At 32.8% G+C, this 24882-nt stretch overlaps 1 protein-coding gene across 1 annotated transcript in view; it reads left to right on the forward strand.

The window, feature by feature from the left end:
* LOC117332697 (CAP-Gly domain-containing linker protein 1-like) overlaps positions 1 to 24882 on the forward strand; it is a 103766-nt gene that overhangs the window by 15431 nt on the left and 63453 nt on the right. The window contains 8 exon segments of the mRNA XM_033891698.1: positions 2024 to 2071; positions 13389 to 13448; positions 17454 to 17552; positions 18376 to 18521; positions 18809 to 18869; positions 20017 to 20121; positions 20526 to 20678; positions 21312 to 21428. Of these exon segments, the coding sequence (XP_033747589.1) occupies positions 2024 to 2071; positions 13389 to 13448; positions 17454 to 17552; positions 18376 to 18521; positions 18809 to 18869; positions 20017 to 20121; positions 20526 to 20678; positions 21312 to 21428 (789 nt within the window).

A 24882-nucleotide genomic window follows, 5' to 3' on the forward strand; every position in this document is an offset into this window, starting at 1 on the left:
TTTTTCTGGTATAAAATTCAATTTCACTGCATGTAAGTTTTTGTTGTTTTGAAAATGATTGAAACTAACAGTAATTATTCACAAGTTAAAGTTGATTATAATTCACTTTTTTTTCGCATCAATCACTTTTAAGTATTTAACATCAATCAAATATGAAAATTTAATTTAAGTAGAAATTGTAGTTTCCTACAGGACTTCATATATACTGTCATCTTCACCACTCATTACTAAGCATCTACTAAATGGCCATCATTTCACATTTATATAATATACTACATAGTGTATCAATCGTCACTGATTTAGACCAGTGGTATGCGAGACCTACAACTTGCCGAGCTAAATCCCTACTTCCACATACATGTTGTAACCTATGGTTCTAAAGAATTAATTAATTTCGATCGACCTCCTCTCACATTTTGTGAAAGTTTGATTTCCGAAATGACCGTGTGTGTGGTGTGCGTAGATGACTATATCTCTCCTCACTTCTGGCGTATTTCTGACCTTTGGACTTGCATTAGTAAGCTGCATGGCATATTTGTGTTGTTTTGTCGTATTTAATGCTGTCCTGAAAACTCGGTTTGTGAAAATTGTGTTTATTTATTCCACAGCCTTGTGTACATGTATATATGTCTGTTTGTTGTTGTGTTTAATATATATATATTGCGTATTTATTTTCCAAGACATTGCAAGCATAAGCCCCTCATCTCTATTCAGTTTTCAAGATATGCACATATGCTTGTTCTCCATTTGTACTCCATGTTTAAGTCTGTTAAATTCTATTACCCTATAATAGCATAAACATATCTGTATGTTAATTACCAAAGATAAGCCAATAATTGAATAATTTAAGTTCTTTAGCAAATTTTACAAATGAAAATCAATTTTTAGTAATGATATATAATCCTAGTTTGCTTATCAACTCAGTTGTACATTTCTTCTTACCTATAATTATATTGTCTTCTTACCTATAATTATATTGTTGTTTCTACTTAAATTCCAAAAGCCTAAAAGAATGACATATATTTGTATTACCGCACTATATATAGTTAATTCAACCTTTTTATTATAAGGAGTAGACCTCATTGCCTTGTCATATATGTTTTTAATTTTTACCTCGTTAAGTTCCGTGCAAGTTACTATGTTATATAAGATTAATCTTATCTTGGAACTTATTGGTGTCAGAAGATAAAATAATGTGTCAAAATAATATACAGACTGCATTTATAATATGTACTTGTATTACCAAGAAATTATAGAATATATATTCTTTATAATTACTCAAGACACAACATATATATGTAAACCCATAGAGTGGCTTATTTATGACAAACTTTCAGTCATATCCAAATGCTTAGATTGAACTGAAGATGCCTGTTCTAATTTCAATCCATGCATCAACACTCTGTACATGTATACAATATGATAATTCTTGCTATCAAATCATATACACCATAATGTGAATGTATTATAGCATTCTATTGTAATATCCCAGTAGGGGACGACCAAGCCTGCAATCCCATATATGTGCTACTATCGTTTAATCTCTCACTTTCAAATCTTGTAATTGAATATATGTCATCCCAACTCCTGAAAAAATCTGCTTTTTTCCAAGATTGTTATTTATAATTATTCAAAACACTAGTACTGTTGCTTCACTTTTGAGGAATGAAATAATTTCAAGCTTGTTCCCGAAAGACCTATAAAAATGTCATCGAAGCATCATTTACCACTGTTGATGACTGTGACATCTGTTGTCAGTCATGATCAATATATTTTAGTATCGATTAATCTGTATTTTAAGTTTATTATGACTGTATACAGAGTATTGTATACACAACTATACCTTTCTATGGTTGTTGATTAATCATCTTCTCTATGAATTGCTGATATATTTATTTATATTTTAGTTTTTTAGTTTATAGAAATTTTGTCAATTTGTGATGCTACATAACCCTTCTGATCATCGTACATTTAAGCTTGATTTTTTTTTTTGTTGATGAATGTTTTCTGTTTTACGAATCAGTTGCCTCTCCGTCGTATCCAAAAAAAGTCACCATCACCGAATTCACCGGTAATGTGTCTAGAAACTTGTGGTTTATCCTTTTTATGGAGCAGTTCACTTTCATTCTTTTTGTCTGGTTGCTGCCTTGATCCCAGCTGTCTGCTTTTTATACCTGTTGATTGAAGGATCAACCTGATAAGGATACTGTTGTGGTGTTTTACTGTATGTATCCACCAATACGCCCATGCCCGGTAACAAGACCACCCATGTCTATTTATAGTCCAGAATATCTGGCTGTAGGCCAACATTGACCTGTTCATAGAGTGAAAGTTTTTGTTTGGGCCCCTGGGCTTATTACGGGATAAATCTGGTAATAGTGGTTAGACATCTAAATTTTCATAAAAAAGGAATTGTTTTAAATGTTAGGTTAATTATTTACAAAAATGTAATTACACACAAATCTGTATCAGTTACATATACACACAAATCTACAGCTAAGTTATATTAAAATACACTCCTATTCCAAGATTTAAAAATTTGAGAAACAATCAACAGATTTAGTTAATATTTTCATTACTCGGGTGGTCATTGGTTAAGGTTAACGGGTCAAAGTTCACCTAAGATTCTGGACCTATAACATGGAATGCTTTAAATTTGCTCTGAACCATGGCCAGTGTCATACCTTGAGAACGCCTCTACAAGGCATAAAAATACCCAAGTTATCTACATCGGTGTGAGGGCATTCTAAATATCTTAAGATAGTTATAGGTATACAATTCATGTGAATATTCATGAATTCTGCCAAGTAATCATCGGACTCTATTGTAGTTGTATATATATGTGTGTATAGGTTTCCACATTGACAAAGTTTACACAAATACATAGACCAGCTTTGTTTGAATTGACTCCCAGACAAGATGTCGATATCTGGCAAGATTATTGAAAAAAAAAAAGTTCCGGGTCTAGATTCCTGTAACTGTATATAGACGTAAGAAGCTGTGTGGCATTGTTGAAGCTTGGTATTCTAGCCCTTGAATGTCTGTTTATGTAATGAATGTGTCAGACCTATTAAGTACCAGACAGTATTTATCAAATACATGCCTTCTGCAACACATTACAAAGACTGCAGACATAATAACACACCCTAGAATAACGCCATACCAGACATATCTGTAACCAGCAACTTTTACTATTTACTAAAATATTAAATATTTAATTTACCATAATGGGATATGATTTAACACTAGAAACAAATTGTCTCTCCAACAATCTGTGAACAAAAGTTAAAATAGCATATAGACATGTAATGCATTCTTTAAATTCTTTATCATTTAATTTGAAGTTTAATCTGTGCACAAACAAGACTTCCATGTTACCCGGGGTTTGTGGGTGTAATATATCCCTTTAAATCAGAATACATTCCAAGTAGGTCAGCCTAGTTATCGAGATATGAATATCTTCCATTGAACAAGGATGTATATTTCTATTCATGTAAAAATGTAAGAAAAAACCCTTCTGAAAATAATTAGCCCTTGAACAATTTATGAAAGGAGAGAAGATAAATCCTGATGTAGGCTTAAATTCAGCTGTACGATCTGTATAGCTCTGTCAGTTGGGATACGATTGGCCACATACTGCCAGGACTCTCTCTCATATACAGTTTCTCATGTCAATCTCAGATCTTGTATGATTATATATAAGATGTTGGTCAATCTCATATTTGTTTAATTCCAGTCAATCCCAGATCTTGTATGGAATGATCAGTTGATCTCAAATCTTTATAAAATGTTGGATAATCAGATTTTGTAAAAGTTGTTGGCAACCTCAGATCTTGCATAAAATGTCTGACAAACCTCATGATCAAATCTTGCATAAAATGACTGACAAACTCATGATCAGATCTTGCAAATCTCAGATCTTGCTCAAATGACAAACAATCTAAGATCTTGTATAAAGTATCAGTCAATCTCGGATCCTATATTAACATCAAAATGTCGGTAAATATCAGGCATCATTTCTGAAACAGCACACCCTAGATGAACTTACTGTTCTATACTTAATGCCAGACATCTATATGAACACCTGTTAATTAATATCCCTACGTAAACCAAACCACTACAGTATCCTTACATCTGCATGTAATCCTTTGATATGATTGGTTGCTTATAAATCTTGTATGCAATTGGTGCTGTTGGCAGGTCCCACCATTTTGCCTTTGTCAGCTCCCAGGACAGTATGCTAGCTATTTGTTCTGTGCTTTTGATTGTGGAATGGATAATATATAGCTAGCCCAGCTGATGCTAGCGTAAAAATGAACAGGCTAGGTCTGTTAATGAGTATATATATATATATATATACGTACAATTACTCTCTTACATATATATATGTATACAGAACATCATTGGGACATATTCCTGTCTATATTACATTAGTTCATACCTTTCCACTTACCATTCTCCTTTACGATAAGATAAAGGATGTACAGGTATGATACACTATTTTCTGCATCACTACATTTTAGTTTTTTTATTGTTTTGTTATAAATTAAGAGATTCCAAAATACTATAATTGGTATATTTTGTCTTATAGAAATATACCTTTTTGTTTCATTATGTTGCTATGAAAAATATGTCTTAGAAATATATCTTTGTGGTAATCTTTATGGTAATTACAATCATTTGAGGCTATTATGTTTTAGTTGTCTACTATATTGAATTACCTCCCCTTAATGAAAGCTTCTTTTATATTGTTTACATGTAGTCCCCAATGAAATTGAAGCCATCATTGGCAGTTGCATATACACTTTTGGCATTTCTGACTGTAACTACAATATGTGTTTTCAATCCAAATTGGAAGAGCAACCTTTTATGAGATCTTGAGTCTGTGAATTTAAAGGTGATAGCGAAATGCAACCTCAGACTGATAGACCTTCGGAAGTGAATGAATTATGGCTGAAATCCCAAGAAAAGTGTCTTGAAGCATCAAGGCATTGCAAAGATCTTTTATACAAAAATGTCTTTCATTCTGTGTGAAAAGCTCTAAAGAACGAAAGTGGATATGAATTATGGCTGAAAAATAATTTTGGCTTTGATGAATTAAGTCTTGAACTGGCCTTGAAACTGGTTTGACCAGATAAGCATCTGTACGTACCCAGCTGGTATTCCTGGGGTAGCTCAGTTTCCACCCAAATAGATACATTTGTTAATCCTGACTAATTACTTAAGTTAATAGATATGTTCTCACAGTTAAATAAAGCTACTATTTGATATGGACAGACATTATCCCTATTCCAGATCCTCATAACTTCTGATTTTCTGAGGGGCCGCGATGGCCGAGTGGTTAAGGTGTCCAAACACTTTATCATTGGCCCTTAATTTATAACCTCTGGGTCATGAGTTGGAAACCCACATGGGGCAGTTGCCTGCTACTGACTTTAGGCCGTTGGTTTTTCTCCAGGTACCCTGGCTTTCCTCCACCTCCAAAACCAGGCACATCCTTAAATGACATTGCACTTGTCTGTTAATAGGACATTAAACAAAATAAACCAAACTAAACCAAATCTGATTTCTGAGTTTCAAAATTGAAGAAATATGAAATTCATCAACCCGTCCTGATAAAATGTGGATTTATTATCATTATGTATTAGTCAAAATTGGGAGAACCGATAAAAAAAATAACGCACCTCCAAAATAGAATTAGGTGTGACTGAGTGTTGAATGTTTGTGTATATTTTAATCTTATAAACTGATTGCAACATTTTGGACTTCACACAACAAAATCATTATAAAAGTTAAAAGTATTAAAATTCTTGCATTAAGAGTAAGCATGTAATTTTTAATGTATTGTATACATAACTACTATTGATTAGTAGGCAAGAAATATTTTAGGTATGATTGATGCAAGGTGTGCCATGTCATACTGTACATGTGTCTGTAACCCACACATAATAATTATGTCAAATTGAAGTTTTGATCCTTCAAAAGCCTACAATGTAAACATATTTGGATATGAAGTTTTGCCTAAATAACAGTATCTGTTTAAATGGTAACAAATGAAAGGTCACAGTTAAAACAAAACTAGGTAATGTGGATATATGTGGTGGGGAAATAAAAAATAACTTCAATATTGAATTTTGAAGTTTTAATTGGATCAAAGATTTCTTTGAGATTTGTAAATGAGGTCACATTATCTTTCATTTCTTTATATTGTTTATTGCAAGCAGTGAGTTAATTCTGGCCAGGATGTCCCGATTACTGTGAAAACCTGTCTTTATCTGAAATCTCATCACAAGATAAACATCATTTAAATGTAGTACTGGGGTGTTAAATCTCTGCTCCATGAATTCTGGGGATGGTTAGCATAGTTTGAATGGTAAAATAAATGAATAAATTTTCTTCTTTTTTTTTGAATTGGTAAATGGTTCCAAATTGAGTTTAAAATATATAAAAAGGGATATTTATATATCTGTACGAAGAAATTTATGAACTTAGATTTCTTTTGATTTTTTTTTTAAATGATTAATTCTACTTGTAAAGCTGGTTAGGCTTTTGCATGTTACAATGTTTGCTCCAAGGGGGGATAGACTTTTAAACTAAGCCAGTTTATTTTTGCTGGCTTAAACACCACTTGCTATTGAGCTGATATTTCGTGTATAATCATCTCTCCACTGCCCGGTAAACATTAACTATATAACCAGTCATAGAGAAAATTTCATTTAAATTTATTTGTGAACCTGTTGAAAGAAATTGACCATGTGGATAGCATTGGGTTAGAATGCTGTATGGCAGTATATACTGTATCTTGTCTGGGTCTATATAAACCTTATTGATATCTCGACACAAATCGAGATTTATCTTTTCGTTACAGCTCACTAAGTTTTCATTGCTTGTAGAGGGTCTTGGGGAGTCTTATTTTACAAACAACAGTTTTCAAAGGTGTTGGAATTTGATCCAGAGTATATATATACCAGGTACATGGATAAAAGTGTTCACATACACATTTGTATAAGGGAAACTTTTTGTCCTGTCAAGACTAATTTTTTTTATGGAGTCCAGATGTTTGTAAATATATTCTTTGAAACATTATTTATGAGATTTTATTACTGGGTACCGTTAATAAAAAACAATAGATTACTGTGTTATAGATTAATAAGTTAAATTGCAGAACTGATATTTTACAAATTGAAATTCTAAAATTGATTTTAGGGAGGTGAATTCATATTTTAAAATTTAGTTTATATGAGAAAAAAAATGTATGACTAAGTTTTAAAATAAATGTCAATTTGTATAAAAACTACAGATTTTAACACTTTAGATAAAGTGAATTAGCTTTTGATTTGATTGTAATATAAGAAAAGAAGAACAGGTACAGGTATATATATATGCAAATTACACAAGTGTAGATATATAATTATGTGGTTGCTGTCTGTTTGTGTAGTGCTAGCTTATACAGTATGCAACAGGTAGCCTAGCTATAACAAGAAAGCTACTGTACACTTAAAGCATTTCTGCAGTTGACAGTTCACTACAGCACCTGGTATAGAAATATCTAGTGTACTTGTACAGTGTAGCGTTATATTCTATATAGTCTGTAGGAAACGTTAAACATTGAAATCTCTATGTAATATTTTTCTACATACATTTCCATGTATACATATATGTTATTGGACACCTGGCTTGGGTGTGTGGTGTAGGTAAACTACTTGGTTGGTTTGTTTGTTCACTGAATTTATCGGCCAGTGAACAGCCAGGGTCCCCTTGTAGTAGTTAGTGACTACCTCATTGAACATCATATGGAAGGCCCATCACATGCCATTCATAGCAATTAGGGTTAAGTGTCTTGCCCAAGGACACAGTCATGACATCACAGACCAGTCCATTTCTCAGCTTCCTGAACACAAATTGACATTGGTAGGGAGCGTCGAACCACGCATGTCGGATCTTAATTTACCTGAGATTACATGGCTAGCACTCTTACTCAATGAGCTACCTTTAAGCTTGGCCCCTGTAAACCCCTTGGAGCAAAACTTGATATTACCATGGTTGCCGAAATAGAATGTATGTCTTTTGACAAATCTTGTTGCTAGATGATGTTCAACTGAAATGTTGTTCAACTGGAATTTTCAAACACATGCTTTTATACTTGAACTTCTTGTGAATTAAAAGACTTCCATTTGAGAAATAGAATATCAAACCTGTGATAGCATTAGGATATTACTTAAGGTACCTAATGATTGCACCAACACTTTTGTGATTTTGTACAACCTAGCAAAACTAGAAAAACAAAAGAAATCAGAAAAACGGAAATCTGAAAAATTTTGGTTGAGGAGACATTTTTAAAATCTGAGCTGAGAAAATTTTCTGTAACTTCAGCACTGCTTTCCTATTTAAATAATGAAATTAAGAATGTGTAAAGAAAAGTTCTAAAAATAAATACTCTACAAATATAAGGATATATAGCTATTTGTTTGAATGCTTAATCATATATCTAAGTTACTTACTCTGTAATGAAGATGTCAACATTTATGTAAGAAGAATGCAAGTTAAAGTAGCTAAATACATGAATAGGAGATGTACCATTAACATTTTAACGTTGGTTGTAGATTAATCGTTGAACAAATTTAAATATAATCATATAGTTTCATCATTTTTCTTAGGTGTAAAATATCTGTACATGAGAAATAGGTTTCATTTGAATTCTAGGTGTAAATAAAAACTTACATGAGAAACATTTTCAATGTGACCAGTACAATGTTTACAGACAGCTACAGGATTTTGATGTTATCACTATACATCCTGTCTCTAATACATAATTGTATTGTGTACACAGAAAATGGACCTTGCTCAAATTCCACAACATTATACAATTTACATGCCTATGTTAAAGGAGATACACAGATAGAAATAAAATGTAAAGAATGCCTATGGAATGTCTTAACAACACATCTGGTGTTATAAATCTACGATGGCTTGGAGCAGTGATATAAATAACTCTCATATTGTGTAAGGAAACTTAAATAGAAGATTTAGAGGAAGACATCTATTCTATGATTTTTGCGACAAAGATATTTTTAGTTTTGGACTTATTAGTTAATAGGGCATAATTATTAATACATTTTTGTTTGGGACATTAATTCTATCAAGAAGATCATTATGTTAGATTGCACATTACAAAAAAGGCTAGACTCGATCCATTTGTAACTCCAAACCCCACAACATATTCTACTGTAGTTAAAAAATGTTGAATATCTATAGGTAATCTTGTCATATGTAAAATTTGACAATTTTGAGTGTGATTGAGGTATAGATTTTAGGTTCTTCCATATATAGCTTGACAGTATATAAATATATAGGTGTTTGAAAATTATTTTTTTATATATATTTAGCTATGCCTTATGATGTACATATAGGAACATCACAAGATAATGACAATGTCTGTTATGAACAGTCTTTGCGGCTTTAAACATTGCTGCTAAGGTTTCAGAATTCTGATTCCAATATTGTCAGTTCAAGAAGAGATAATCCAGGCTATAGTGCTTGTTATAGCATTTACCACGAATACTCCTTCGTCTGAAACATAGTGATGGAAGTGTATTAATGATGTATTATGTTTAATATTAAAACTGAATTATCTGTGAAATACAAAATCAGTGATGACATTACAATGGGAAGATTCTCTGTTAAATAAATCAATGACTCCTGTCAACGGTCGTGTCTGCAACTACAAAAATGATTCATAGGCCTCTAATAATGCAATACCAGCCAGCTCTGCTTTAAAGAGAAATGTGCTCGTCATTGATGATCATAAACAGATACACCAATGCATGAATCATGAAGCTTTTTGTGTTATTGAATTTTTTTTTTATTCTCCTTATATGCAGAGCTTGTAACAATGCAGTCTTCAGATAATGGAATACAAATTCTAAATCCATTTTACAGATTTGTTTTTTTGCATGGTAATAATATATAGTACTCATGCAGATGTGTTGTATAGCTGGGAAATTTCAGTAAATTAAGTGACGGTTGTTTTCCCAAGTATTGTTTTTTGTCTTTGATATGTATTTTACTAGAATTGTTAAAAAAAAAGGAAGGATGCATGAAAAAAGGGATAATTCAGTTTTTTTCCAGGAAATCCTGTTAGAAGTTTTAGTATTATTTATTGGTGTGTATATATATATATATAAGTAGACAATGTTGGTATTGATAAATATCCGTACAACATGCGGTTGGCATGGTGTTCGTGTTTTGGCCTGATGCTTCTTCCGTGCTTCACTCACTCGATAATCCTCACCACCTCATAATTCTTTAATCTCTCACCTTTGTATATATCTGTGTTTTATATAAAAGAAAGTGGAATTGTTCAGTTATGCAAGACTGTATATATATAAAGATGTATATTCAAAATCAAGACATGTGTCAGTATATGGATATAGAATCATAATATCTGGCATAAAGACAAAATTTTAGACACAAAAAAAGAAAATAAATTAAATAAGATTTAGAAAAAAAATTCAAAAGCACAGATCTTGGTAAGTTCTACAACTTCTATATGATGTCAGTTGTGTACATATCAAGAATGATTTAATTTGAACAATTGAACAATTCTCATTAAAAAGCTTACATATATTTCTCTCTGCAACCTCCGTTTTACTGTTATTCAATATACATTAATTGACATACTCTCTGTTAATTTAATAGGATGATGAAGGAAAACTGTTTAATTTCAGTTTGCATGTGTATAAATATCGGAATATATTTACAGCATAATGTTATTGCAAGAAATATGGATTGAATTTTAATGAATAATATATATATTAAGTGTTTTCTCCACAGAATAATTAAAACAAACTTTATTGATTAATAATATGCAGTATTCATGTTACATTTGAGTGGCTTATTATTAAGTAAATATATATCTATAAGCATTACATTTATCTAAGAAAAAGATAAATGTAATATTTTAAGTATATTTTCATTTGCTGAATCATTGGCTGATGTTTTAATTTGCATTTTCAATTCTTTTTTTAAAGTCTATAGTTTAATTGATTATTTTGCATGAATATGCATGAATAATCTCACTGTGGAAATATTTTATGGAGACAGATCAAAGTGATATGAACAAAACATACAGTCGTAGATTATAAAATATGTTGAAATTCTTTTTTCACAATATTAAATAAAAATAAAATGAGAATTAATAGTTCCAGATACAGTTTATTCAGCCAATCAAAAATGAATGCATAATGTTAGATTTAAGATATAAAGACTAAGTATATATATATACAGAATAATAGAATCAGCTGTATCACTTTTGAATTCTTTGTTATCGTGAAATCCTTCTGTAAAGATTCTGATACTTTTTGCCACTTTGTGTTTCTAATTGGGTAGTCTGGTACTGAATATTTTAAATTCCAGTCACATAATTAACTCTTTACAGGTTGTGTGGAATATTTTGCTGTTTTTAACACCTTCAATTGACAAACTGATATTTTAATTTATGATGTGTTTTTTGTAACAAAACTCATTAATTTGTGGTAGAGGCTGCAGTAAAAATATATCAGAATTAATAAATAGATGAAATTATAAATACCGTAAAAATATTGGGAGTTTTTTGTTATTATCAAAATTAGGGGAAATTGTGTTAATAATGATATTGCAATGAACTCATGTATACTAAAATAAATTAATTGTATAAAATTCACTGCAGAAAATTGTTCTTGCTAGTAAAGGTTAAAATAGTTTGAGGGTTAGAAGTCAGGAAAATTTGGGAATGTTACACTTAATTATGTTATGTGATTGTAATGATACCGCAAAAAAAAAAAAAATAATAATAATAATTTTTAAATGAAATAATTAAAAACGGAATGATACTGCAAAAAATTAGTTAAAATGAAAAAAAACGGGAAAAAAATTGGTAAAAAAAAAGATAAACAAAAAATAGCATATTATTAAGCCTTAGGCACATATAGTGCTACATATACATCCTTAGAAATATAGTTTAGGTACTGTAGCTTTGATATTAGTTTTGTTTCCCTAGCTATATAGGCTATACATAGGAATATTTGCTTTCTAGCACTGTATTTAGATTATTGACTTTTTTGCACTTCAGGGAACACCATGACATAATATACACAATTTATTTTGTAATCCACCTTGTATGCATGAATGCAATTAAAATTTCCCATGCAGATAAATAAGATAAATGTTTTTGAAATCTTTGAAAGTAAAACTAGTCAAAAAAAATATCTTGAAATGGCAAATAAATTTAACTACTGATACTAACCCTATATATGGGAATAACAAAAAAAAATTGAAAATCCTACCTTTGGTGTTTCAATAAAAGAAAAAGCCTGCATTAAGAAATCAACCAAAGTGTTTTTCACTATAAAAGATAACAAAATGTCAATAATCAGATAGTGCTGTTCAAGTTTGAAAATCATAATTTTATTGAATAGGGTGAGATTTCCTTTTTTTTCCAAATGAAAAGTAAAAGCAGGGTTTTTTAGCTGGTAAAGGATAATATATTTATAATTAGATATTAATGGTTTAAAGGATTCGGAAATATTTGAAATAAATATTGAAAACAGTATACCCGGTAAATGAATTTAAGAGAACAGCTTATAGAATTTAAATCTTGGAATTTAATCATCTTTAACTGTAATAAAAACATGTTGGAACAGATCCATAACTGCCATTCTTTAAATTGTTTTTAATTGATTAAACATAAAAATAATCAAGGGGAGGTAATTATGTTGAATTCTCAAAAAGTCAATTTTGGGTATAACATGTAAAGCTAGATTCAAATGATTAAATATAGGCTAAAATAATCAAAGGGAGGTATAATTATGTTGAATTCCCAAAAAGTCAATGTTGGGTTTAACATGTAAAGCTAGATTCAAATGATTAAATATAGGCTACAATAATCAAAGGGAGGTAATTATGTTGAATTCTCAAAAAGTCAATTTTGGGTATAACATGTTAAGCTAGATTCAAATGATAAAATATATTAATAAAAGTGTTTTCATCCACCTTCTGTCATATACATTAAGTTAATCAAGGGGAGGTAATAATGTTATTTTGGCCTGTCTAAACTGCCATCTACATTAAATTAATCAAAGGGAGGTAATTACATTTTTACCAATCTACTTTCATCTATATAAATTAATTAAGGGCAGATGATGGGTAATATTAATTTGACCTGTTGCAAATTGTCAGTCACCATCATTAAATTAATCGAGGGAGGTAATTTAGATATTTTTTTACCTGTCTTAGTTCAGATTAATCAAGGGGAGGTAATACAGTTATTTTGACCTGCCCTCTGCCACTTATATTAATTCCACTGCTACTAATGATTGGTGTCTGATGGGAAGTCTCTGGTATTAACACAGGCCAAAACCAGCCAGCGACCCAGCACACTTAACCTCTCGGCCACCACAACAGCTCTACAGGTGAGTAGAGGTCAAGGTCAGATCTGTGAAGTTTTTCAGTATATTTGTAGGATATATGTAATCCTATGCATGTTACTTCTACCCATTATCGATATCTGTGATGTACATCATATTACCTTACATGATGACTTTGTTCATGTAATCAATTATTAATTATTGGATGGTAATTTATAATAATGAAAATGTTTCCTTTTGTTTGTTTAAAATACCTGTAGTATGTGTGTGTCATTTAAAACTTGCGTATGTTGTATATATAGAGGATCTGTCATGAGTTTCCCTTCATATTAGATTTATGATAGGAGTTTTGAATTTTTTATTTTTGCGAGCCTCTGGCGAGCAAAAATAAAAAATTCTAAACGAGTATCATAAATCTAATATGAAGGGAAACGAATGACAGATTCTTTTCATCGTTCCCCATCAAAAACTGATTTTCTCTTTTGCCTTGAATCGTCACATCTCAACCAAATCACCCGAACCTTCGAAGTAGGTCAATTATACCGACGAGAGAAGAAATAGTTCTAACACAACTGACTCTTGAAAAGGATTCATTTTATTAAATACACGTCTCAAAACAAAATTTCAGCATTTTTTTCATTTAATCTATAATAGATAAATTGTCCTTGGTGTTTGAAACAATGAGGAAAATATTTTAGTTTGAAAGTTCATGAGCGACTGTTTTTGATGTGACGAAGCCGTGACGTCACTTGGCGCGATAATGGAGGCTTCGTTGTACAAATGTCTATTCGCTGTCGCTGTCGTACAGAACCATTGTACGGCGCCTTTTCACTGCTTTGTGTTTATCCTCGTCCTCGCGGGAGTTTATGGAGATGTGAAATGTTCCACCGTGAATATTCCCACTGAACATTGTGTTCAGACTGCCGTGAAAAGCGACTTTGGATGCCGATTTGTTGGCAGTGTTGTTTGTTTTGACATTACACGTGTTTGTCGACGACAGTGTCAGCATGTTATTCTGAGTAACCGTTGAAGGCAAGTTGTAACAAACTACATTGCCGTTTTTCATGAGGATTTTATTAAATAATGTTATTATTTGTTTATTTAAAAAGAATCTAGACTAGATATGTCTCATCGGACAACGCAACCGCAATTTTCTATCGGAGTTGAAATATGTTACTAGACTAGGGGTCATAAAATAGATGTTTGCCAGGCCTAATTTAACATCTTATAGTATAAATATAATTAAAAAACTTAGGATGTATACATCTTTGATTTTATCTTTGATTGTACAATATGTTCTGTTAATAGACCAATTTGTCGTTCAGTTGATTTTTTTTCAAAGTTTACAAGCACTAGTCGCCATTTTTACGAGTCGTAGTAAAAAGAAGTAGGTTGTTCCCACGCGTATACAGTTCTCACGGAACCAGCCAATCAGCGTAGCGAAAGGTGTTATTACACTAGTGTCATAAAGAAAATTTATGTGATGGGTTTATGACACCGTATATAACAGTAGTCATATGATAAATTATACTTTAGCCATTCCTGTATAGGAGAGGTCAAATCAACCCTTATTAAGAAATATTGTAAATTGTTCAATTGCTGAATTTCTGGCAGAGGCACTTGTGAAAAAAAATGTAACAAAATTGGAAATTATTGAAGTGATAAAAAATAGAATCTCTCTTCATAAGAGACTTAAAATAGTTGTCACCATTCAAGGCAATGGATGTTGCTTTTTTTCTACATATAGATTTAAGGCTCAATTTTCTCAGCCTGTGTGGGTGCCAGACATTTGTATATCCTCCACAACAAAATGATGACAGACATTTTTATGTCCTCTGCAACCAAGTACTAAATATATATATAGGGATTGATCTGTCTGCATCCTGAAGATGTTGTCCTGACAACTCTAAATTTTACTGGTCAGGTTCAATGAAACTATTCATAAATACCCACTTAGATGTGCTTTTGAATGCTATTTTTACCACTTGTATAGATTAATGGTTTGATTCTTTGTCCGTAATTTTTTATCAGCAATTCCTCCATAATGTTTGGATAGATTACAACTTTTTGTGCATGTCATAACCACACCCGTAAGGCATGTATCTGGATATATAGTATTAATGGAGTTTTGCCCCCTTGTTGTAAAATGTAGTAAATCATTTTCTGGATAATTCTTCCCAAACAACAGCATTAATTCCAATGAAAAAAAAATGATTTAATAACCTTTCATATGTTAGCTTGTGTATCTATCTTTCCCCCTCACATAATGTTTTTATGGTTACCAAAACACAGATCTTAGATTAGTGAAAATTATTTTGTTCAAGAAAATCTTACAATTGACATTGTGGGATTTTCCAGGGATTAAACTGCCATAAATGATAACCTTAGTAATCTAATTAGTTGAAATATTTAAAGTTAGTGGTCCTTCAGGTACGTAGTACTTTTAAAGTGTCCTAGGGATAACAGTTCTTATTCTGGATTTTTTAACAGGATCCAAACCGGAGGCAAGGAACACTTTCCAAGCATTTAATCTTCAATTTGAAGATATGGCTTTTATGTGAACATGAATGCTCCTATTGTCGCCAGTACCAGTAATTTGTATTAAGACACCTGGTTTTGCCTGGGTGTCTTAATGTGTACATTTAGGGTTCTGTAGGATGTAATTGTGGTAGAATGTCCATATTATTATCATAATACAAACATGCTGAACCTTGATATAGATAATAGAACATTACATGGGCCTGTTACATGGACAGGTATATATCTGAACCCGAGTGGAAGGGTTTGGCTAGTCAGCATGTCGAGGCTTGTCGAGTGCTGGCCAGCCAAACTCTTACAAGGTACCGGCCCATGTTTGATTTTTTTTCTCTGATACTTTTTAAAAGAATTACAAATTGTTAAGTGTGAAACATTTTCATTGTTTCATTACTGTATCAATGTCCTTGAAAAGTGAGTAACAATTGATGACATTATCAACTTCAGATCCCTTTATTTCACCCACTAGGGGCTAATACCTCTAATTCAGATCCCTTTATTTCACTCACTCGGGGCTAATACCTCTAATTCAGATCCCTTTATTTCACTCACTAGGGGCTAATACCTCTAATTCAGATCCCTTTATTTCACTCACTCGGGGCTAATACCTCTAATTCAGATCCCTTTATTTCACTCACTAGGGGCTAATACCTCTAATTCAGATCCCTTTATTTCACTCACTAGGGGCTAATACCTCTAATTCAGATCCCTTTATTTCACCCACTGGGGATGTAGACCTTCAAAGGTTTATGCATGTAATGTCATTACTTAACATAGTTGATATGTCAATGTATCCTTGTGTAATACTGTATATTGATGATTATCACGGTAGAAAAATGGCTTTTTAACACTTGTGTTCGTTTATACATGTTCTGTCCTCTAATATAATTGATTTAATGATGCCTGAACAGTTTGGAAATGTTGAGTATAAATTTAACAATGATAGAAAATTTTGTACCAAAATAAGTCAAGTGGTCTACTAGTGGTAAAAGTTTTGTCATTGGTGGAAGAGATCATACAGGAATCAGTAAATACTAATGTATACTTGAATGTCTAGTTGTGTATTTTTACTGAACTGACTTATTAACCTTTCTTAGTGTGTTATGATGTAGAATTAATGATTACTTGATGTTCATCTTAATCACTTTAATTGTTTCATCAGCAGTAGGTAATGTAAAATGTGTTGGTTCATTCTAAGAAATCTTTGGAAGCTAAACCAAGAGCATCAAAATTGACATAAATTTATTTTCAGAAGAGAATTGGTAAAATATTGAATACATAGCTGGAAGATTTTACATATGATCTATGGTGAATATTCAATTAATATTAGAAAAGATGTAAAAAAAAAAACAAATCAAAACAAAACAACTTTTGGGGAATGTTTTTGAATTTTAACCAGCAATTTCTCCCACTTTCAAAATTTACATAAAACTGCGGAAGAGGATACACTCTCCATCTCAGTTTCCCATACCAACTGATCTTGTTAAAGTTTTGTGTATGTTCTATAACTCACAGAAAGCTTTGAAGGAGAAGGAGGAACATATAGAACAGCTGCTTAGAGAACGGGACTTGGAGAGGGCGGAGGTCGCTCGTGCTGCAGCCCACGTGGACGAGGTGAGTTATCTCCCCTATGATATGTCCCTTCGACTTAACATGGAAAGAAATCTGTACACTTTCCTTTTTCCTTTATGTTAAACTTGAGTTAATACTCGGACCACTGAATATTATGATATAGCTTATCTTTATCATGGGATATTCTGTCCAGGCTATGAGCATTACCACAGCTTATTAAGTTGAAGTATTGTTTTAATACTGAACTATATTAAGTTGTAATGCATGTGTTGAGAAAATGTATTGGTTGGCAGTTAGCTGTGTTGAAGGATGCAAGGAAATTAACACTTATTTCGGTTGTAGGTGATAAATTATTTGAAATGCCATCAATACCAACTGATTGCCTTAAAATAGCTCTACCTATGTAGATATGTCTAATTAGTTATGAATTCGTAATGGCCAGTCAACATTATAAGGGTCATTAGGTCTAAGTTAGCTTATATTTAATGGCCTGTCAAAATTATAGAGGTCGTTAGGGCCAATGGTGAGCAAAAATTATCAGCGAAATGGGCAAAAGATGAAACGACACCAACAGCTCTGCACTAACTACAGGACATATATAATAGTATCTCCTAGCTATTTAATAACATTAATGTATATATGTACATCTGCATTTTTCAAGAAAACAAAATACTAGTTTTAGCACCTCTATACAAAGTGAAGAAAAAAATCAGTAAAAATGGTCTAATAATGTACTGTACTTACATCTATTAAAGGAATGAAGTTATTAAAGTGAAGAGAAAACCAATTTTTGTAGAGGAATGTGTTTAAAAACTTATGATGTTTGTATCTTTGACTGTTTTATGTTATGTCGTAATTTAACCAGGCTGAGGGGGAGCTGACTACCATGCGTGTTCAGAATGAGCGTCTGCGGGAGGACACAGATGATGCTGTGATTAAATTAAAGACTACTATCCAACAGTTGGAGAAGGAGAAAGCAGAATTTTTGTGTAAACTGGAGGACGAGAAAAGGTATACAGAAATAAAGCCTTATGTTGACACAAAAATAAAAGAATGAAGGAAAAATATCTTCCATCGTTGATGATATAATCAATGACATATTTCATGACATTAAAGAGGATTTTGGCAGAATGGTAATAGAGTTTTGATTATGGCACATTTTTCAGGTAGTGGAATTAGCTTGTTTAATTAATAATTCTGACTTAAACGACATCATGTTCTTTCATTGTTTCAAAGAGATTTCAGAAAGGTAAAAAAAAATCCATATGATGACGCATCATTGATATTTTGTGTTACAGGAAAGTCGAGGACCTTCAGTTCCAGATAGAAGAAGAAGCTATAACCAAAGATGATCTAGAGGTATTCAGCTCTGGTCTAAAGGAGGAAATGGTCTGAAATTCGGCTGAACAGTACAAAGGGCCAAAATGAAAGCCAATTCCCAATTATTTTTCCTAATTTGAAAAAAAATGATCCAATATTAGAAAAACAATCTATGTTTGCTATTGGTTGAATTCATGTTGACCTCAGCTCTTGTCTATAGGAGGAAATGGTCTGAAATTCGGATGAAATATTCAGCCTTACAATACAAAGGGCCAAAATGAAAGCCAATTCCCAATTATTTTTCCTAATTTGAAAAAAAAAAAAATCCCATATCAGAAAAAATAAATCTATATGTTTGCTATTGGTTGAGTTCATGTTGACCTTTTCCTGTTTGCTTGCATTTGATATGTCTATCCTAAAATGTTAAAAAAATAAAATGTTAACTTGTTCATCCAGAAATAACTATACCCCTCATGTTATTCTGAAAACTATTTGAATGCAGAGGCCATATTTATGGTGAAGGTTGCAGCAAAACAATTTTTCACCATCATAACACAATTGTACCTGCAAACTGTTTTCCTTTGGGCTGTTAGCAAGCTGCTCACTGAAGTTTTCTGTCAGATTTTTCGAAAGTTGAACGATATTACCACAAGCCGTAAGGGGGATTATTATATACCATTTCTTGTGCTTGTTTAAGATTTTGATTCTGATTCTATTAAGCATAAACTGATTTCGTTAGTTTTCCTCATAGATGCCTCACTTTAAAAGACATGGTAAAACACAACATTCTTTAAAAATGTTAAAGATATGATACAGAAGGTCTGTCTTAAACTTCTTTTTCAAGTGAAAAAAGGACAATTCCCTAATTAAATGCAAAAATCCTACAAATTTTTAAAGCATACTTTATGACATATGTACATCAGTTAAAACAAGGTACTGACACATAATCAATATTGCAGTGCATAATACTAGGTGAGCTATTGTTATAGAAATAATAGTTGATAGCAAATTATTTCTTTTATTAAAGAAATTAGGTGTTGGAAAAGAATTTGAATCAACTGATGATAGATTGTTGTACGTTGAAGTGCATTCTGAAGTCCTTCGTCAGCAATGGCAATCATAAAAATGTAAAAACCTGTTGAAACCGAAATAGTCCAGATTTGATCAGGTCATTTTCTTTTTACAGTCAAGGACTGAAGAAGAGGAAGCCAAGCTCAAGGATCTTGAGAAGTCTCTTCGGAGGGAGAAGGAAAGGGCGGACAAATTTGAACAGGAACTCTTTGGTTTGAAGGTTCTTATTCATATCATAGACAATGAATGGTGTCTTTTGTAATGACAATGAATTATGTTCTTTGTGGTTCTTTGGGGTACAGCATGTTCAGTTTGATAGCTTAACTGAATTTATCCATGGAAAGAAATATTTTACTATGTATAGATTTCTCATGTGTTATTATATGAGATATATTAACTGCAAGGGAAAAATTAACGGAGACATTATCTGGTGCAATCATTCCATCCATTCACAATAATCTACTTGCATACTTACGAATGCACTATATATTGGAAAAAAATGTGTAGGGGAGTGCAGAGGGCATTTTACAAGACTATTGGAGAAATAAGCCATTTAATGATATTTCCCCTTTATCACTCGGACCTATTCCTTTCGCTATTGTATTCTGCCTCTTACACACACAGGCTCTGCTGAAGGACAAGGCAGAAAGGCTAACTGAAACTGAAGATCAGAATATAGTTTTCCTTGACCAGATTGAGGAACTTACTCATAAAGTATCTCAGGCCGAGAACAAGGTCAAAGGCTTTGAGTCCTCAAGACTAGAGGAAGGGGCAAAGGTACTTCATAGATTTAAAACAATGCATTTAAAACAATGATGAAAAGAGTTTATTTTTCAAACTTCTTTAATTAAATGAAAAATTCAAATTTTGAAATTGCTGATATTTGTTTCCACCTTATCGTAATTGGAATGTACTTATTTACATATGGTTAAGACGTTGTACCAAAGTGTACACCAAACAATACTCTCTAAACTCTATACTACAGTCATATAAGGAAGTACCTGGTACATATATGACAAATGTCATGACTTAACCTGATTTCTAAGTGTAATCTAGATCTTCTGACATACAAGGGAATATACTTAACAGAAAATCTGACGATGTTGTGTTGAAAAACAAACATTTTTCAGATTGAATAAGAAAATATGTTACAAACATGATTGGTATTTTTATATTTTAATGGGAAACCATTGAATACCGTAAGCCTCCACATTTTTATATTTCAATGGGAAACCATTGAATATCGTAAGCCTCCACATTCTCACTGTCTTTCCTATGCCAGTACTAAAACAGAAATGTTTTTTGGAAACATTTCTAAAACAGAAATGTTTTTTGGAAACATTTCTGTAGGATAACAAAACTTTGACCTGTTAACAATAGATATCCTATAGAGTTGTGTATTTTCTACAGACCAGCCAAGTAAGCATTGAGCTTGAGGAGAAGGCAACGAAAGTGACGGAGCTGGAAGACACGCTCTCCTTACGTAACCGAGAAGTCAAAGAGCTTCAGAACAAGCTCAGTGAATTGGTGAGTTGTAGAGTCGATAATCCGACCCTTTATATTCTATTGACTGCTACATACATGTGCCGCCAAATGTTGTCTGCATATATACATGACTTTATCAGTTTTGTATATTTGCTGTGTTATGTAAATCTATATATGCTTGTTATATTATTGACACATCATTCACTAGAGGTAAAATTAATTTGAGGAATTCATAGTCAACAACCGAGGAAGAGGTTAACCTAAGTCGGTGAAAGCTATTTCTTATTATCTATTTTCAACAATTTAAAAGAAATTTCCAGGAATAAAATGAAGACGGGCGGGTAGTACGTACTTTATGAATCAACCAATGAGATTTAGCCATTGATAATTTGTATTATTGAATGTCTTGTTTAATTGGTTGACTGAGTTTGACCCAAAGGTCTGGTTTTTGACAGTATCAAAGTCTGGCATGGTGTTTGTCTTGTTTTGATTTGTAAATTCTGCTTTGCACATCCTGCTTACTATATTGTTTCGGTTATTTTATACAAACTGGAGGGTGGGTTGGGCAGGAAGACCATATTATATAAACATATATTTGTGATAAAGGAAGGAAAATATTGTGCATGCTCATTATGTTTGATATGTTCTGCTTTGTTCAAATGATTTAAATTTTATCAAAATGCCTATAAGATAGTTTTCTTTGATTAAATTTCAACTAGGCATTACATATTGAAAACAGTAACTGAGGTTTTCTCCTCAAAAACATGTCTTTATACATATTGTTTTTTTTTTGTAAATTGTCTGACAGGTATTTAAATATTTTCAGATGAACTATAGGTATTTCTCTCAGGTATATATGCTAGGAGACCTAGCCAAATCACTTGTCTTAGGGTGCTCTCTTAGACACAAAATGTGATATGTCTCTCAGGGTGTTTGTAAAAAAAAAATCACACAGAGTTATCTCCCCTTGGAGTTGTCTGCTCTTCCACTTTGCTGCTCTGCATTTCCTCCAATTTCTTCCATATTTCATTTTTCTTTCGTCATGATATATGTGATAGATAATTTTGCTTTGCTTTGCTCTGAAATGTACAGGTTTAAATTTAGAATTTATGTCTAGGTTTTTGATTTGATATATATTCATTTATAAATGTAGATTTTAGTTTTGCATTGATTGATAGTTTTTGTAGTGCAGAATTTTGTTTGATTTGAGCTTCAGACCTGTCAAGATTTGCACAAATGAAATTGATTGTACATTAGGGTGTTATAACTGATGCTGCTATATATAGTCACAGACATGTTTCAAGTCACAATAATATAACTACAATGCATGATAAAAAGCATCATGATCTAATTCAACAGAATTGGTACATAATGTTATGAAATAAACTCAATCATTGATATTTTTTTTTTGTAAAAGAAATTTTGAAGTTTGAGTCAATTTTTTTGTTCACATGGACCAATAGTATATAGTAACAAATCATAATTGTGAAAAGTGTTGATTTGGCCTGATTTCAAAGAATTATTACCTCATTGGAATATTGTGCTTGAGATATGGCTTGATGTAAATATGAAGGTTTCCTAATGATAAATTATAACTCTAGCTATCGTTGAATTAAATGTTCTTAGAGAATCTTGTATAACTTCAGATGAAATGTATATTTTGTTAGGTTTTTTTTTCTTTTTGATTCTTGTTGATGTGATATCAAATGGCTATGAAATCAGCTCAAAATAATCTTTATTGTGTGAAAATTGAATAATTGATTTTTTCCCTTAAAACTAATCATTTACATGACAAAATGAGTCATTTATTCTTTAAAGCCTCTATGTTTTCTAACACATAATTATTAGCTCACCTGGACCGAAGGTCCGGTGAGCTTATGTCATGGCGCAGCGTCCGTCGTCCGTCCGTCCGTCCCTCCGTCCGTCCGTCCGTCCGTCCGTCGTCCGTCAACATTTACTTCAAATCGCTACTAGTCAAGAAGTTCTTATTGGATTTTGACCAAATTTGGCCAGAAACATCCTTGGCAGAAGGGGAACAGATTTTGCATAAATGGTGACTCTGACCTCCGAGGGGCCAAAGGGGCGGGGCCCAATAGGGGAAATAGAGGTAATTCTTTTAAATCGTTACTAGTCATAAAGTTATGAATGGATTTAAACCCAACTTGGTCAGAGACATCCTTGGGGGAAGGGGAACAGATTTTGCATAAATGGTGGCTCTGACCCCTGAGGGGCCAAAGGGACGGGGCCCCAATAGGGGAAATAGAGGTCATTCCTTTAAATCGCTACTAGTCATAAAGTTATGAATGGATTTGAACCCAACTTGGTCAGAAACATCCTTTGGGGAAGGGAAACAGATTTTGCATAAATGGTGACTCTGACACCCGAGGGGCCAAAGGGGCGGGGCCCAATAGGAGAAATAGATGTAATTCCTTTAAATCGCTACTTGTCATAAAGTTATGAATGGACTTGAACCCAATTTGGTCAGAGACATCCTTGGGGGAATGGAAACAGATTTTGCATAAATGGTGACTCTAACCCTAAAGGGGCCAAAGGGGCGGGGCCCAATAGGGGAAATAGAGTTAATTCATTTAAATCGCTACTAGTTATAAAGTTATGAATGGATTTTAATCCAATTTGGTCAGAAACATCCTTGGGGGAAGGGGAACAGATTTTGCATAAATGGTGGCTCTGACCCCAAAGGGGCCAAAGGGGCGGGGCCCAATAGGGGAAATAGAGGTTATTCCTTTAAATCGCTACTAGTCATAAAGTTATGAATGGATTTGAACCCAATTTGGTCAGAGACATCCTTGGCAGAAGGGGAACAGATTTTGCATAAATGGTGACTCTGACCCCCGAAAGGGCCAAAGGGGCGGGGCCCAAAAGGGGAAATAGATGTAATTCCTTTAAATCTCTACTAGTCATTAAGTTATGAATGGATTTTAACCCAATTTGGTCAGAGACATCCTTGGGGGAAGGGGAACAGATTTTGCATAAATGGTGACTCTGACCCCAAAGGGGCCAAAGGGGCGGGGCCCAATAGGGGAAATAGAGGTAATTCCTTTAAATCGCTACTAGTCATAAAGTTATGAATGGATTTGAACCCAATTTGGTCAGAAACATCCTTGGCAGAAGGGGAACAGATTTTGCATAAATGGTGACTCTGACCCCCGAAGGGCCAAAGGGGCGGGGCCCAAAAGGGGAAATAGATGTAATTCCTTTAAATCTCTACTAGTCATTAAGTTATGAATGGATTTTAACCCAATTTGGTCAGAGACATCCTTGGGGGAAGGGGGACAGATTTTGCATAAATGGTGACTCTGACCCCAAAGGGGCCAAAAGGGCGGGGCCCAATAGGGGAAATAGAGGTAATTCCTTTAAATCGCTACTTGTCATAAAGTTATGAATGGATTTGAACCCAATTTGGTCAGAAACATCCTTGGGGGAAGGGGAACAGATTTTGCATAAATGGTGGCTCTGACCTCAAAGGGACCAAAGG

This window comes from Pecten maximus, chromosome 8, assembly GCF_902652985.1.
Source record: "Pecten maximus chromosome 8, xPecMax1.1, whole genome shotgun sequence".
Taxonomy (NCBI): Eukaryota; Metazoa; Mollusca; class Bivalvia; order Pectinida; family Pectinidae; genus Pecten; species Pecten maximus.